General features: G+C 40.4%; 2 protein-coding genes across 3 annotated transcripts; both read right to left on the bottom strand.

Moving 5' to 3' along the window:
* Nucleotides 1-171: 171 nt before the first annotated feature.
* Nucleotides 172-5,974, bottom strand: dnttip2 (deoxynucleotidyltransferase, terminal, interacting protein 2). The gene is made up of 7 exons (XM_044129319.1): nt 5,791-5,974; nt 2,573-4,407; nt 1,945-2,083; nt 1,658-1,753; nt 1,406-1,570; nt 1,164-1,273; nt 172-501 (listed from the first exon to the last, which is right to left on the bottom strand). Exons 1-7 carry the CDS (start codon nt 5,863-5,865, stop codon nt 408-410), a joined length of 2,514 nt encoding a protein of 837 aa, XP_043985254.1. The 5' UTR covers nt 5,866-5,974; the 3' UTR covers nt 172-407.
* Nucleotides 5,975-6,967: 993 nt separating this feature from the next.
* On the bottom strand, nt 6,968-15,009 carry gclm (glutamate-cysteine ligase, modifier subunit). 2 transcript variants are annotated; one of them, XM_044128744.1, is made up of 8 exons: nt 14,813-15,009; nt 14,495-14,678; nt 12,406-12,468; nt 10,881-10,965; nt 10,469-10,525; nt 10,179-10,381; nt 9,211-9,325; nt 6,968-8,108 (listed from the first exon to the last, which is right to left on the bottom strand). In XM_044128744.1, exons 2-8 carry the CDS (start codon nt 14,630-14,632, stop codon nt 7,939-7,941), a joined length of 831 nt encoding a protein of 276 aa, XP_043984679.1. In that variant the 5' UTR covers nt 14,633-14,678; nt 14,813-15,009; the 3' UTR covers nt 6,968-7,938. The 2 variants fall into 2 exon arrangements, with proteins under 2 accessions (XP_043984679.1, XP_043984678.1); XM_044128743.1 differs by having other exon boundaries at nt 14,495-15,009.
* Nucleotides 15,010-16,793: the final 1,784 nt, after the last annotated feature.

Here is a 16,793-nt window from a genome sequence, read left to right as displayed (position 1 = left end):
TTTCTGCACGTCTGCTTAAGATCAAAATTATGCTACCTAACACTCGATCTCCATAAAAGGTTCAAGCTGAGTTTTTCCTTTGTCAAATCAATGTAACTTTTATTCTGCAGACCCAAAATTTATTCATTTTAAACTTTAACTCTACAATCTTCAGAATCATACCAAAGATGGTCACAATGAAATTATTTTATTTTCAGGAAGACACTTTAAAACTGCTTCAGATTTCATTAAAAATCCAACTAATGGCAAACAGAAGCAGCAATTATTAATCACTGTACAGAATTATGAAATCGTCAGATCAGGACGCAGTGAGGATTAGTGTTTCACTGTCGATACACTCGTCTCACGCTCCTCGATGATATCAGTGTACATGGAAAAGCCCTGCAGGGTCGGAGTTCACGACTTCTTCACTTCTTACGTAATTTCTTCTTCTGGCTCCTCTTCCCAGCTCGTTGTGCTGCTCTCTCTGTTATAATCTGCTGGTACTTCCTTTTATTCTTTCTGCATCGAGAAAAGAAAACTGCATTTCATTTTTCTGTTTTTAAAAGTCTGAAACAATAAAAACTAGAAAAATGGGCATTTCTTGTGAAAATGAAGTGTGAATGCTGTAAGCAGAATGCTTTTGGAGAAAATCGGAAGGAGGGTCTGAATTGGAGTTTAAATTCATCATTCCAATCAAATTATGGCCAAATTAGGGTCATTCCCCAATTCCTAATGAACCTAAATCATTTTGAATTAGTTATGAGACAGATAATCTGTGGGGAACAAAAAGTTGTGCTCCTTTGTCTTCTCCCTGTGGTCCAGATGCAATCTGTGGAAATACACCACTTGTTCAGAAACAACCAATAAGAGGCAGGGGGAGGATCTAACGCTGTCAATCACACTTGTGTATACGCTGGCCATGCCCTCCCTCTTGCTCTCTGTATGCTACAGCTGGTTCCTCACACTGATCTGGAGCCCGGCTCTGATTGGCTGTTTCTGACCGGGAGCAGAGCATTTCTGTTGAACATGAGATTTTTTTCTCCAACACGATTTCAAAGGTTTACTCTGAGATTTTACGTCCTCCCCAATAAAAGATTAGGGTTTTTTTTCCCACATTGTCAAAACAAGAAAAAGAAGTCAAATGTAACAATGAAGTTTATTCCTTCATGAGTTTAACTTACTGCCTGAACTCGGCATCATGCAGCAGCTCCTCCACCATGGTTCTCTTCCTCTCTTTCTTGGGAATACGGGAATGATAGAAATCAACTGGGCTGTCCACCACGGTGCCCACCTGTCAGACATGTAGAATGAGATTAAAAAACCCTTATCACCACAGACTGCGACATTGTAGAACAGCTACTTGAAAGATTAATGAAAATCTGTGCATTTTTGTAAGGAATCTGAGACGGCAGTAAACAATGACCTGGAAATATTTGGGGAAGCCATCTCTGTCGTTCTTCTTGTAGAACCTCTTGGGATCCAGGGAGCCTCTCATCTTCAAGACCTGAAGGTCCCCTTTCAACTCCTGGGTAACCTCTGGAGCTTTCATACCAAACCAACCGTCTCCCGTTGATTTTGCCCTCTCTGCCTGAAAAATAAATGATCGGTTTCAAAACAAGCTTCATTGATGGAGAGCTTAGCAGACTTCAAAAATGCTTAAATTGTTCAAACTTACTCTGTGTTTCAACTTTAAGGCTTGTTTAGATTCACTGTAGGGAGGCACTGCATCCTTCTTCTCAAAGTCCGGGCCGATCACACTCTTCTTCATCGCCTGTGGAGAAGCACAAAAACTGGCATCCTGAACACGTCTCTAAAAACAACTCAAGAGTAAAACGGGTCAAAGTCCAAAAACTTGGACAGAAACTATAAACATTATCTGAATAAATATGACGTCCATTATTCATTCTGCACCTCAGCTCACCTTCAGAGAAACAGAGTAAGAAAAATCAATCCGTAATTTACCTCACCCAAGCTCTTCTTTTCCTTCAGTTTTTGCAGCAAGCTGGAGACGGGTTTTGATTTGCTGCCATCGAAACTGATGTATAAACCCCCGAGCTCCTTCACCCTGAGGCCGGGGTCAATACGGCTGGACATCTCTGTCCTGAAATTAATAGGCATAAAAGAAAATTCCTCAGGAGGCGCAACCACGTCTCATTCCTCACCGCCGTACGGCTGTGATGTACCCAGGAGGCTCTGCAGTCCTTTACATGACCAATCCATTTAAGATAAATAATAAACTGCCCAAACATATAATCAAGTGAGCAGGTTGCTCTCTGACTGTAGCAAATTTCACAGTGACAGGTAAGTCTTGCTACAATTCAGTAGAAATCTCTATAGCACAAACCACTCTTGCAAAGATGAGTGGCAAAATGTGAGGTAGGCATTCCCTAAAACTTAGATAATTAAGCCTATAAAAAGCTATTCCGTTAATTCCAAGTTATATTTTTCCATGTTACCTGAAGTCAGAATTAGGATTTTGTGTGTGGTTGGATGTGAGTAAAATGATAATCTATAATGATTGCCTGAAGGATGGTTTTGCATGTGTTTTCTTCACTTCTGCCTTCAAACTGGAATAATCTGTTTCACTTACAACCGAGAGCTTCTGCTGGAGAATAAGACTTTTGAATCCTCGTCTTCATCCTCGTCCCCTTCTTTGTCGATGAACTCTTCATCTTCCGATTCAGCTCCTTTATCCACAGCTTCCTCTTCCTCTCTGAAGTACTGCTGGTCAGCATCTTGTCCGGGTCGAGTGTCGATCATAAACAGACCCTCCGCCGCGGACGTCGAGGCTCCCTCGGACATGTTGGAAGGCTCTCTTCGTCTTTCCTCTCTGCTTCCTGAATCGTCTTCATCGGACATCAGGTCCTCGTCTTCGTCATCAAAGTCATCTTCATCATCGCTGCTGTCTAGCAGGCTGATTGTTTTCTTATTCTGGACAACAATGTCCTTAGATTTCTGCTCCGAGTCAGACTCTGCCGTGACCTTTACCTTCTGGCTCGCTGTCACCTGGACTTCCAGTTTTTCCTCCTCACTGGGCCTGGTTTCCTCCTCCAGAGGCTCGTCTGCCAGGGTGGGATGGATCCCTGCAGCTTCCTGCTTCTCCTCCTCCCTCTCTGCCATGTCAGAGTCCATCTGTCTTATTACTGGAGCAGACTGAAGACTCTGCTCTGGCTCTGATGGTGGTACCGTTTCCTGTATCATCTCCATCTCTGAGGCCTCTCCAGCTTCGCTTTCCTGGGACAGCTCCTCCTGCAGGTCTTTGGTGATCACTGCAGGCTCACTCTCGTCACACACTGACCCCGGGAGCTCCACATCTTCTGATAGATCCGCTTTCTTCTTTTCTGCTTTCTCTTCATCAGCTCCGCTGGAAGTGAACTCCAAGCTTTCCTGTTCTCCAGATGTTTGGATCGTTTCTTCCTTTAGCAGAGTGCGGTCTGCGTCCTCTCCGATCATGGTGCTTTCTAACTTAGAATCATTCAACAAGCTCTCCTCTTCAGCTGCTTCTTCACTTTTTTCTAAAACGACACTGCTGGGCTTTGTGGACCGTCTGGATGTTGGAGCTCTCCGCCTGCTGGACTCTTTGCTTCCCTCTGATGAATTTGCTTCCACCTCCTCGGATTCTGAATCCACAGTGGATTTAGACACAGCAGACTGGGTTCTGGTGCTCAGACTGTAGGTGGGCCCAGACTCAAACCCATCAGAGTCGCATTCTGATTTCTTATCTACGTTCCCAGTCAAAGCTGCTTTCCCTCTTGTTGATTTGCTTCGTCGAGTGGTCCTGGTGGGGGACTGGGAGCTTTCGGAGAGCTCGTCCAGGTGGATGGGAATAGGACGGAGTTGCCTCCTGAGCCTTGGTCCTGAGATGCTGGACGGCACGCTCTCGGCCTCTGAGAGCTCAGAGTCTTCGATGTGTCGCCTTGCAGAGGATCGGGTGTGAGCAGATTTCCTCTGACTTCTTGTAACTCTCTGAGATTCGGACTCGACTCCCGGTGTCGTTTCCTCTTTGCCATCAGACGTCTGAGCCGGCTTTCTTCTTGTGCTCCGTCTGCTGCCAAGTCCAAGTCTGGCTGCAGACACTGCAGACGAGCTCGACTCCACCTCGGACGTCTCATGGTCCTGATCCTTCTCATGGAGCGCTCTCGTGCTCGCTTTGGTCAGCGTTCCAGGCGGCTCGGAGTCCGACACCGCAGAGCAGAGGGACTCCACGTCTGACGTGTCCTCTTCATGGGCGGAGCCCACTGGAGTGCAGGGCTTGTCTGGGCTGTGGAGTCTGGAGGCTCTGGTGCATCTCCTGTTGTTGGAGGTGGCAGGAGTATCTAGGGATCCTCCTTTGTTCTTCTCCAGCTGGCTGGATGTCTCTGTGAGGGTCTGGTGGCATTCCTCCTGCTGAGCCCTCCTGGTTCTTCGGGCGGTAGAGGGCGTGGCCTGTTGAGCACAAGAAAAACAGCTCATAGCAAACATGGTTTACAGGTATACTGCAATAAATTAGATTATCATTGAAAACTATGTCACTCAGGGTGATACTCGTATCTTAATAGGACTGGAACAAGCGATTATTTTTATAATCCATAATTTTGACGATTAATTGAGAAAAACAATTGGCACATTCTACAGATTTAACCACTTAAACCTTCTTTTACACAATATTAGAAACACATCAATAGACGAAAAAACAAAAAAAACAATTCAATCCCTAATGGGGTCAGGAGGTTTGCTGGTGAGAGGCGGGGTCACCCTGGACAGATCGCCCGTCTGTCGAAGGGCAACACAGAGACATACAGGATACACAACCATGCACACACACACTCACACCATAGGGAGAATTTAGAGAGACCAATTAACTTGACAGTCATGTTTTTGGACTGTGGGAGGAAGCCGGAGAACCCGGAGAGAACCCACGCATGCACAGGGAGAACATGCAAACTCCATGCAGAAAGACCCCGGGTCGGGAATCAAACCCACTGCACTGTGCAGCCTAACAATTCAATTTCTTTTTCAAATAAGAAAATAAACATAACCAACTTCCTTTAATAAATTTGAACTCGGTGAAACTAAAACTACACCGCTTGAGGAGGAGCTTTGTGTTTTTAAAATGTAGATAATTTTTCTTACAGTGTTGGCTCAGCAAATGGTATTTTTTAAAGTTTACACTCCAGTAACAGACTAATTGATTACTGCATTAGTTGATGATTATTTCAATAATCAATTCGTCACAATTCTTCCGGTTAATCATTTCAGCCCTCTATCTTACACATTACACACTTACAAATTCCACAGAATTGGTTTTATCAATTTAAATGATTTTTGTAAACAGCAAATTAATCTCTTTATAAAGAAACAATGTATGTTTGTATGTAAACAATGTATGTTTCTTTATAAAGTTTTTCCCCTAATATTGCAGAAGATCCTCATTTGGTACTTGTAATTTATTTATAGCTCAGTGAGAGGCACGTATGCTCCAAACTGGGGCCAAAAAGTGAGGATAAAATAATCTACAAGGCAGGTAATCAGAGGAACAGTTTTAAGTATTTTCCGGAACAAACTTTTCACGTGAATCTTCCACTTGAATGGGTTTTACAACCTGTGCTGTTTGGTTCACACAGCGTGTTTTGTTTCCAGCAGCTTCTGTTATAAAAATGTTTGTAAACTCAAGACAGATCACTTCCTATCTGTCCACGTGAAGCTTCGGCAGAGCCACACACGCGAGGACACCAGCAGCCACGTGACTGCTTTAAATCACCACCGATCAAACATCCACAGGGCCTCTACCAGTTCCCAGCTTTAAAAACACATGTCTACTATTCGTACCTGGACAACTGACTGCTTTTCCTCCGCTGTTTTAGGGGCAGAGTTCGCGTATGCTCCTCTTCTGGTGGCCACCATCTTGGACGTGATATTCTACTTTCACTTCCGGTCCGGGCCAGACCTGAGTAATCGATGCGCGGAGAAAAGCAACAGGCCTAGTAGACAAACACATCAGTTTTTGTTTTCCTCTGTTCAACAATCCCGTATTCTTATTGTTATATGGCTCTGATTTACTTCTGGAAAATCTAGCCTTATAATGTACAAACCCTTGATGTACATCCACTTGATAATCATAGTAAATTATTATTCTGTTGAAGTCTGAATATGTGTTTTTCTGTCAGCAATACTGATAAAATGAGGCGTGAACACAACTTGTATTTGAATTTCCCAGGTCGTTTTAAAACTTCAACATACTAATAATACATTCATGTGGATATATATTCAAAGCAAAGACGCTCTAAATACTGAACCAGGGACTAGCAGAGAACGGAAGAAAGAAAATTAGGACACAAGACATACAAGGAAGAATGGGGGGGGGGGGGGAAGCAGAAAAGAAGTGAGGAACATAATGGAAAAATTTAGGTCAGGTGGATGGAAGAATCAAAGGAAGGACAAAACAAGGAGGAAAATAAATTAGTAAAGATGGAAAATAAGAGGAAAAAAGGGAGAAATGTAGTTCCTGAAGAAAGGAAAGAAAAAAGGGTTTATTCAATTGCATAAAAAAAAAATCAAGGGAACATTAAAAGGAAGAAAAGTATCAAATAAAACAGGGACACAAACTTAAAAAGAGGGAAAAGCAAAACATGGAAAAAGGAAAGACGGTAAGAAAATTACAGAAGCAGGAAAAGATTAACAGAGAAAAAGAAGGCTGGACACAAATATGTAAACATAAAAACCAAAAGAAAACAAAGAGACGAGGAAAGACTCCAGGAATGAAGGAAATTAAAAAGGTTACCAGGAAGGACACACCACCACACTGTGTAGGAGCCTTGGAAGTAGTGTTAATGTTTTAACACACCTTTAAATAATTTATTATACAACTTGTTATTGTTGGAAACCAAGTTAGTGTAAAACACCTGAGTAGGAGAAATATATCACTTTATAATAATTACATTTCACACAGATGTATTTAACAATGAAAACATCTTCTCTCGCTTTAGGACTGATGAGTCAAAAAACACACACTTTCATCACTTTATTAAAGCCAATTCATAATATACAGATAAAACATTTTAAATATGTTGATAAAACTGAATTTTCAGTCATGGACCTCGTCTAAGAACAGTTGTATTTCATAAAATAAAAACAGATTGTCCACATCTTCTTTGTGTGATGTCTCCAGTGCTGTAATCACAACATATAAAGGACACAAGCCTGCTAGTTAATCTCGTAATTTTGCTTTACTTTGCCTCGGATTAGTTTTCTGTGTATGAGCTGATTGAACATATCATTGTAGCTATAAAAACATCTCGAAAGAATGATAAATTACACATTTCTACATACATAGCTGCATACTTATCCAAAATCTAACCAAGAAATAAACTCAACCGCTGCATTTGGGTTTTTAATCTGTGCGTTATGTTTCTGAAATAATGGAATGATAATTGTCTAATCCAAAAAAATGTAATACGTTTTCCAAATCTGTTAACCTGGATTAGATATGTTCAAAAGTAGAAAATTAATTAGCTTTTTTTTTTTACAGTACCAATAATATTTTTACTCCCCAATATTCAAAGCTCTGTTCCTACAGATTAAGTAGAAAGCAGGTAAGTCAGAGAACAGAAGGGGGCAGTAGAAAGGCACTTTACATCAAGACACAATTAAACAACCTCCATGTTGAACCGAGGTTTAGCAACCAACAGTTTCCATTAATAAAACATCATTTGCTGTGTTTCTGAGCGACAGTCAGTGCACTGCTGTTGCTGGTGACGATTCAACAAGAGTGTTAGGATACTGGTAACCACCAAGTGCTTCTGTTAAAGTTAGAAATGAGGAAGATGCGACTTTATCAGGGAGATAAATTAGTTTAATTACTTCATGACTTGCAGCGTCCATTAATCGGAGCTGGAGCTTTCTGTGTGAGAATGACAGCTGAGAAAAATGGCTTCATCCGTGTGTTTTCCTTCCCCTCTCTCTCTCTGTGTTTTAGTGCTAGGGGCTCGCCCTCCTCGCGCTGACCAGGTAACCCTTGGATTTGATGATGCCGCGGCTCTTGACGATAACGGAGTAGCGGAGGACCCACTCCAGCCTCCAGTCGGTGGCGCTCAGGCCCGACGCTCCTTCCTGCATCGCCTCCTGGAATGTGGATGTTGACATCAACTCTAGGAGAAAAATATAACATATTAGGCTGACCGCAAATCATAAAGATAAACTGCTTTTCAGTTCTGGTAAGTGAGAAGAGAGCTTTGACATACATGCACTTTCAGAAGAGTTGTTGGGTTTTAACTAACTATTGACATCGGTTTTCAAGCAAAACGTCTTTAAATGTTCACTTTCCCATGACTGAAATAAAACGGTAAAGGAAATTTACTCAATTTCCTAAAATACAATATTAAGACAATGTGGCTTCTGGGGACTGATTCCTTTTAAACATGCCTGTTGCCTTCAAGCATCAAGTGGTTTGGGGTTTTATGACAACATAATAACACAGTCAGAGCTATTCATCACTGAACAAAAGCAATACCACCAGCTAATTATTCAAGAAAACGCGTTGATGACAAATTGTTGAAATAAATAAAGAAAAAAACAAACAAGAATGAGCACACAGATTGAAAGACACAGCTAAATATAATTTCAGGTGTAGTTGGGGAAAATTGGTTTGGACTAAAAGACATATGTCCTAAAATTTAAATAATTTTAAGATCTTGCAGAAACTTTGTGTTTTATACTATATCAAATGTTTTCAAGAAGTTAAATGATACATTTTAAAAGCTTCAATATGATTGGTCAGGATAGGAAAGACAATTACAGTCATCTGAGGAATGTTTATCTTGCATGGAAGTGAAAATGACTGAATGTTTGCAACAGATCGTTTCAAAGGGTTTGAATGGGTGTCAATGAAAGCATAAAGTAAGTGAATAAAAATGTAGCTTGAAAGTTTCAGGTGCTCAGATATCAGTGCATAACATTGAATTCCATTCTCTAACATGCAAAGCTACATAGAAAGAAAGTGAAAATTTGAACGCATTATTAAAAACATGCACTTACTTATTTATTGAAATCGTTACATTTATATGTTTGATCTGCTACATAGTGAAAGTTAACTTGTGTAGCTGGTTTTTTCCCAAAAAAATATGATTAACAGTTTGCGGTAGTTTATGATCTACTTCATTATTTTATGCCCCTTATGTGACATACACACTGTGAACTTATGTTGTGAGTTCAGTGCCCGACTGACGGTAAAAAAACAAAAGCAGGTTTCACCTTTGGGGTCGCTGTGTGTGAGCAGCTGGATGTCGAACTCTTTGGCGAAGGCTGTCAGGTCGGGCGGCATCACGCAGCAGGAGGCCAGGTTCACCTGATTACTGCTGGGCTTCACCTGGTTCAGGACAGGACATTTGGTTTCATTTCATACAAGACAAGAGGGGGTAAAAAAAAAAAAAAAAGACGGGATTGCAACAAGTTTTTCAGAAACCTATTTATTTTCAGGACTCGATTTGCTAAGAAATTTCACAATTTTATTTTTAAATTGGAAATTTGACTAGCAGAAGCTTCTAACACTGTCAAGGTTGAAATATGCAAGCCACAAACATCTTGATAAACTACAGACTATAAAACAGAAATAAATAACATCAAAGTAACATTTCCAAAAGAAAAAAAAATAGTAAGTTTATACTTTAAACATAACATGATTTATTTTTACCATTACTTGTTCAATCATTTGAACAATCTCTCTACACATTAAAAGTTGAATGATCATAGTTTAGAGTCAGTAACTCCAAACATGAAATATTTATGAAATGAATATTTCATGTACAAACAGTCTGCGTTCTTAAAATGTATTGTTACGCTTCTTTCCAGATGAAAACTTATTGGATTCAGCGTCCATGTTGGGAAACTGTCAACAATGTGAAAATTATTGCTGGCCAGATCCGGTTCACCTGTAATTGGAGGTTTGAGCTGCTCACATATTGCTATGGATGTTCATCACAGGATGTTCATGCTAACTGGAGGCTTTTCTCTTCCATCCAGGTACCATAACTGTTAGCTGTGTGCAAAGGCTTTTATCCGACACTGTGGTGATGTAGCCTGGCACGATTTAGTCAAACATCGTGGTTGGGAGCAGAACTAAAAGCTGGAACAATGTACATGAATCTTAATAACATTGCTGAACTGCATCCTTCTGACTTATTACCACTTTCGCAGCTCAGAGACAACAGATTCTCGGCTACCTGGGCCCAGTTGTAGAGCTGCTCCAGCAGCTCTTTGTCCAGGTCAGACGTGCCGATGGCTGCGATCTTCTGCTTCCTCACCAGAGACTCCAGCTCCCCCCACACCGGCTGCAGGTGAGCCAGACTCTGGCTGTCCCCCTCCACAGGCCCAGGGGGCGCTATGATGACAGAGTCGAGCTGGGAAACTGCCAACGTCTGGCAAGCTGTAGGTGAGAAAAATAAAACTGATAAAAAAAAAAAAAAAAGGCTGTGGCATTATTAATCTCTTATTGAAGCGATATGAAGCTCACCCATCTCCACGGCATCCCTGATGGCCGACTGACCCGACTCACAGAGGAAAAGCTTCGCTGTAAAAACAAACATCAGTCAGCAGGTCATCCTCGATCAACTGCAGCTGTTTCATCTGCTGAGCTCAAACTTGTGCCACAGATATTTGTAGTTTTCATTTACATATATATATATATATAAATTAAAAAATTATGCTTCATGCGTGGAGTCTTTATGAAATTGCCAGCAATGATTCCTGACTGGTGATTTCTTATCATTTGGTAAAAGAAAAGTGGAAAAATGGACATCTTTAGGTCGGATTACATCTTTAGGAGGAAGAAAACTCAACATTTAAATGCTAATCTAAAACAGAGTCTGATTACTCCAATACTTCTGAGTTCGACAGCAGGTGGAATGCAGCAAAGCAGCACTGACCTGAAATCTTCACTTCCTCCCTTTCTTCAGGTGTGATGGCATCTGTCGCCTCAGGAATGCAGCAGTTCAGTGTGTCTGGGAAGCCCTGTTCAACAGGGAATGTCTTATCAAAAACTGCATGTAAAAATCTTTCATTTGTTGTTCATACAAAGTTCTCAGAAAGTTCTCAAAAGATTCCTACATGGGAAAAAACAGAGATGTTCTCTTTCTTCTATACTGGAAAACTTATTATCCAACTAAATTTAAATCCAAAACTTTAATTATATTCACAAACAAGAGCATCTGGCTACTAGAGTAATTAGTATTAGTACATATTATATTGTAAAAATATTATTAATTGAAAAAGAAAATCTGCACTACAGTGAAGCGAAAAGCTAGAACATCAAATTCAATATTCAGTTATTAAGAAATGCTGGCGTCTGTTTGTGGAATCTTATTTGTTTGTCTCTGAACAGAAAGAGATTTATTTGCAATCAAGTAACAAAGACATTTTATGTTTTCAACATCAAAAATGTGTTTGTTTTAATGGACCTTGTTCCCAACAGCTAGTTGACTAAAATAGCCCTAGTGAGACACTTCCTGCAGCCATCTGAGATCAATCTGAAGAAGGATGGATACTTAAGGGATAATGCACTCTGCTTAACCTGCTTCATATTACAACCCACTACTGTTTTTCAGATAATGAATAGTAATAATGTAAACGCAAAAGAGAAAATATTGAAAACAATTTTTTGACTGATTCAGATGCCATAGGTTTAAAAGAAAAATAACACAAATGAAAAGAGCTCTGGCAATGAAAACTGTAAATAAATGTGTATGGGAATCTCCTGAAGCTGCTAAAGTGTTACAACATCTTACACACACACACACACACGTTGCTTAATACCAAGGAATAGACAGACGAGTGAAACCTGAACCCATGACTGACCCTCAGTTGTGCCATTCTCAACATTTTCCTACAGGAAAAGAGTCACGTGAGTTTTCTGGGGTTATAAGACCCCTCACTATCCAGACCTCCCTCATCTCTGGGTGAGATGATAAAAGCTGAGGCAGATTAGCTGAGATCAGCTAAACAAGCAGCGCTGGAGCACGTTCAGCAGGGCTCTTACTCTGCAGCCTTAATGCCTCTAGTTTCATTCTTCTCTGAATATATTTGATTAACAGAATCACTATACAGTAAAAGTAGCATCGTGGGGTTTTTTTATGAGAGCCTCCGAACCTCCTGTGATAAAAGATGTCCACCCTCGCCTCTTCCTTTCACCCAGCAGACAGATGCATGTTTGGAAAGGCGCCTTTGGCGGGCAATGCGGCATGAACATCCACTGTGACAGCTTGTGTTCAGAGAGCCCGCAGGCTTCCTCTGACGGCCAAGGCTGCTGTTATTTTACTTTAACAAACACTGCAATCCAAATAGCCGAGGCAGCACATCGTTCACACGCGGTTCATGTGATCCATACAAGAAAATCCATGCAAACAGTTATTTCTAAACAAACAAACAAAAAGAAAAAAAAAGCCGCCTACTCACCGTGTTTGTGGGGTTAGCCGTCGACAACCAGTCACTCAGCGTGGCTTGGATGCAGTCTCGAAGCTAAATAAAATTAAACACAGAGTTGAAGTTTAAACAGCGCTCAGAAAAAACATGCAAATCTATTTACGAAGAGAAAACACGAGTAGGATAGCTGCATCGGACGTCACTGAGGTAGCACACAAAGTTACGTCAGAAAAGTGAAACAACGCTCTTAACGATCAAAATATTGACAATATCAACCGGCTATAATAAAAATTACAACATGATTATAAAGTAGCAAAACAAAACTCTTGTTTATGCTCAGTAAACTAATGTTATGTCACCAAATTTGACTTTTAGTGACCGGGCATTAAAAAATTAAAAGTGCTGTCTCATTATTTTGAGCAATACGGCCAAGTGACAACATTCCAACCTTTGCCCTTGATAATGGTTATTATAAGCTTGAAGAAGAACTTATCCCTAAGGCGTGACAGGGACTGTACCTGCTGTGCCGTGCTTTGGGGGAAAACTTCAAACAACAGTAAAACAATGAAGGAAGCTGGAGAAACTTCAGCCAAGCCCTCTTTGTAAACAGGCACCACATAAAACCTCAATAAATCTGGCAGCAACGGCTTTACCTGATTAATATAAGGCAATGGTGACATCATGAAAAAGATCACTTGCAAAAGGTTAAACATTTAGCTACTAGTCTCAGCTTATCTTATTATACAATGTAAAATTACATTTCAAGAACCCTTTAAGAAAAAAGAAAAAAAAAGTAGCGTCAAAAAAGTGCATTTATTTCACTAATTTACTTCAAAAATGTGAGGCTCATACTGATGCATTAGACAGAAAGGTGGATTTTAAGGGTTTATCTCTGGACATTGTTATTGTCATTATTGTTTAAAGCTAGCATTAGCTCAAAACGTGGCTCCTTGGAAAATTTGAATATTACATAAAACCATTCAAAATATGTTTTTTAAAACAGAAATGTTCAGTTATGGACTGAAAAAATAATGAGAATCTCAGCTGACCACAACCTGGTGCATTCAAGAGGTTTGAGAAAAATTCACAGTGAATCCGCTATTGCAAGTGGATTTACAGCCTCAAAAGCCGTCTCACACACACACACACACACATGTATCCAGGAAATGTGCCGCCACTGACTGACTGCTGATGCTAAGCTACTCCTGAATGAGAAGATGTGTTACCCAAGTTACCCAGGCGAAGGAGGAAAAAGAACAACATGGTTTCTCAGTGGTCCAAATTTCTCTCTTCAAATGAAAGGGCATGTTGTGTTTTGTTTAAAAACAGAAGTCAAGGTCTCAGAGTCTGGAAAAAAAGAGTGTACAGGCACAGAATCTAAGTAGTGATCTTGTTGTTCTGTGCAGGTTCTCACACTCAGCAGAAGTAAAGCGGCTGAGATGGCTCTTTACTGTGACCCTATAAAAGCTGACTGTCAATCTGCCTTCATCAGATTTCTGTAAGATAAAGTTTATTATAAAGTGTATTTTTTTCCTGGAAGAATTAGAAATCTTCCCTCTCTCTCTCTCTGAGTAACATGCTCTACTTTGTGTCTGTGGGTTTCCTTGTTGTCACGTGTGATTAGACTTACCACTGATGTGTCAGCAAATGATACAATGAAGTTTAATTATTCTCTGAATAATACAAAGGTGACAGTGCAGGATTCTTTCATCATATTGAACATGTTATTGGATAACAGAAACTCCCAGTCCTAGCTTGTTGGCCTCACTTGTAATAACATTTGTGCCAGATAATCATTTATTTACAGGTGAAATAAGTCACCAGGTTGGTCTGTGTAGCTCTACAGTCAAAGTGTGCCTACATCAATCATCGATCACACACTGCAGTCTGTAAACGATTCACTTCAACTTGAGCCATAGATAGTCTCATAAAATGTTTCATTCATCACCTGAAACTCTAGAGTTGTCCTGAAACAGCTACAAATAGTACTATTGTTTACCTTAAACCGGCTTCATTCAGTCTGAAACAGCAGTTTAAATATTTAGTAGCCTAGCCTAACTTGCGAGCTAAGCTAATAGGCTAAGTAATGACTTAGCAGGTATTTCTGCGATTCTTCCCTTACCTCCTCGCTGGGAGAACCGGGACACTTCTTCTTCAGCCGGCTCCGGTTCACTAAATTCCCGGTATGGAGTCGGAGGGTCTTGCCGTGGTTCAGCAACTCCTTCCCCTCATCGTTAGTCTTGGTGTTTTGAAGATCCATGTGGCTTTCGGTTGCTAAGCTAACGAGTTGCTAAACAGTGTTTTTGCTGCGTCGAAACGTGACAAAGCGGTTTCACTCAGAGACTGAATGACTGACTACAGGTCTCATCAGATATAAAGACAAAAGGTCCTCCTGCTGCCAAACTGTTGTGTTCAGGATGACTTGCATTCAGTCACTCACCTGCTGCTGTAGAGCGACATCAGTGGCTGTTATGGAAGCTTAGCCGGCCGGTCACGCCCACATTGAGGAATCCGTCAAACTCCTCAGACATGTATTGCAAGGACTGCGCTGCTGCTGTTAAACCACTAGATGGAGCTGTTGTGTTTACATTCACTTGACAACGCCACAGTATTAATGGAGTTAAAGGCGAACGGCTCCTGAATTTGATCGAAACAATTGCACTTTTATGGTTATTATAGTACATACATTTTTTTTTTTTTTTTGCTTCTTTTAGTTAGGGTGACCATATTTTCATTTGGGAAAACCAGGACACCTTGGAGCGGGGGATCTCTGATTTTTGTAGCTAGCTAAAATAATACTAAATTAAAAATAGATTAATTCAATTAATTAATATAACTAGTTAGGTTATAATTCAAAGCTTTCATATGACGTAGCCTACTTACATTTCAGTCATTATAAAACTTAATGGTTTTTCACATATTCTTACCACACACATTTCAAGCAAGAGCTGGGAGATATATCCTGGCCAAATGAATAAAACATTACAGGACAGCATGTGCACTAAAACATATGTTAAAAGAAACTGTCTAAAACACGATCTATCAGCACTAGCATGGCTAATATAATAAACGAGGCACTACGGAGCGGTGCACAACCATTTTTTTTTCTTTTTAGAAATGTATAACAAGTGCCGCCTCTCATTAGGGAGGTAACACAGCGTTTACCGCTGAGCGGTAAAATGTTGTAAATACCTGCAAAACTCCTCAACGGTGTACTCTAACGCCGCGGGTGTGTTTTGGATCAAGCAGGAACCACATGTCAGTTTAACCAATGAACAGCGTCAGTGAGCTGCTACTGCATCGGGCTTCCTTCAGGGACAGTCGGAAATTACAGTTTTCCTGGCAAATCTTTGCCGATCTCATAAGTATTATATTTTAAAATTACCATTTCCAGTGGGGTGGCAGTAGGGGTGGCAAGGGCTCTGTTGGGGGTGGCAAGTGCCACCCCTGCCACCCCTCTGATTGAAGAAGCCAAAAAAGAAACAGAAGAGTGAAGACGATACGATATTGATATTTAGAGAGGAACCGAGGAATCGAACAAGTGGAGGTCGTAGCCTCTGTGAACGGGACGCCATGCCACGCTCCGTCAAGACCAAATTTAAAAAGTTTTTCCCCATTGACAAACTATAAAATAGATCCCTTCCCAACCCAATTGGAAAAAAGGTGGGCAGCACGGTGGAGTTTGCATGTTGTCCCCGTGTTTGCGTGGGTTTTCCCCGGGTGATCCGGTTTCCCCCCACATCTCCTAAAACATGTCGGTCAGGTCAGTTGGTCGCTGCAAATCGCCCCCAAAAGATTTTAAGAAACTCCATACAATAATGTGCCGTTTTATTGTTAAACTTGTAAAATTTAGTGGCAGACGGCTCACATCTATCTATCTATCTATCTATCTATCTATCTATCTATCTATCTATCTATCTATCTATCTATCTATCTATCTATCTATCTATCTATCTATCTATCTATCTATCTATCTATCTATCTATCTATCTATCTATCTATCTATCTATCTATCTATCTATCTATCTATCTATCTATCTATCTATCTATCTATCTATCCTGAAAAAAGTAAATATTGTCTAGTTTTTCTTCTTTCTAGAGCAAATATCTTAGTACACTTGAAATATAAGACAAAACTAACAAGATAGAGAACCTTACTTTAAGTCACTAATTCCTTAATATTGATGAAAAAGTCTTAGTTCCACTGGTAGATTATTTCATGCACAACAAGATATTTTCCCATATTAAAAGTGAAATAATTTGCCAGTAAAATTACAAGTTTTTATTGTTGTTAAGGAATTATGTACTTAAAACAAGCTGCTGTATCTTGCTGAAAAGGAATCAGACAGTCAGCAGCAGAGTGAAGGGCTTTTAAAAGGTAAAACATTTTAAAAATCACGCTGCACCCTCGCTTGCCTGAG

This window comes from Gambusia affinis, linkage group LG10, assembly GCF_019740435.1.
Source record: "Gambusia affinis linkage group LG10, SWU_Gaff_1.0, whole genome shotgun sequence".
In the NCBI taxonomy this organism is placed as follows: Eukaryota; Metazoa; Chordata; class Actinopteri; order Cyprinodontiformes; family Poeciliidae; genus Gambusia; species Gambusia affinis.
The sequence above is the reverse complement of the archived record's forward strand: the minus strand, read 5'-3'. Positions and strand labels throughout refer to the sequence as shown.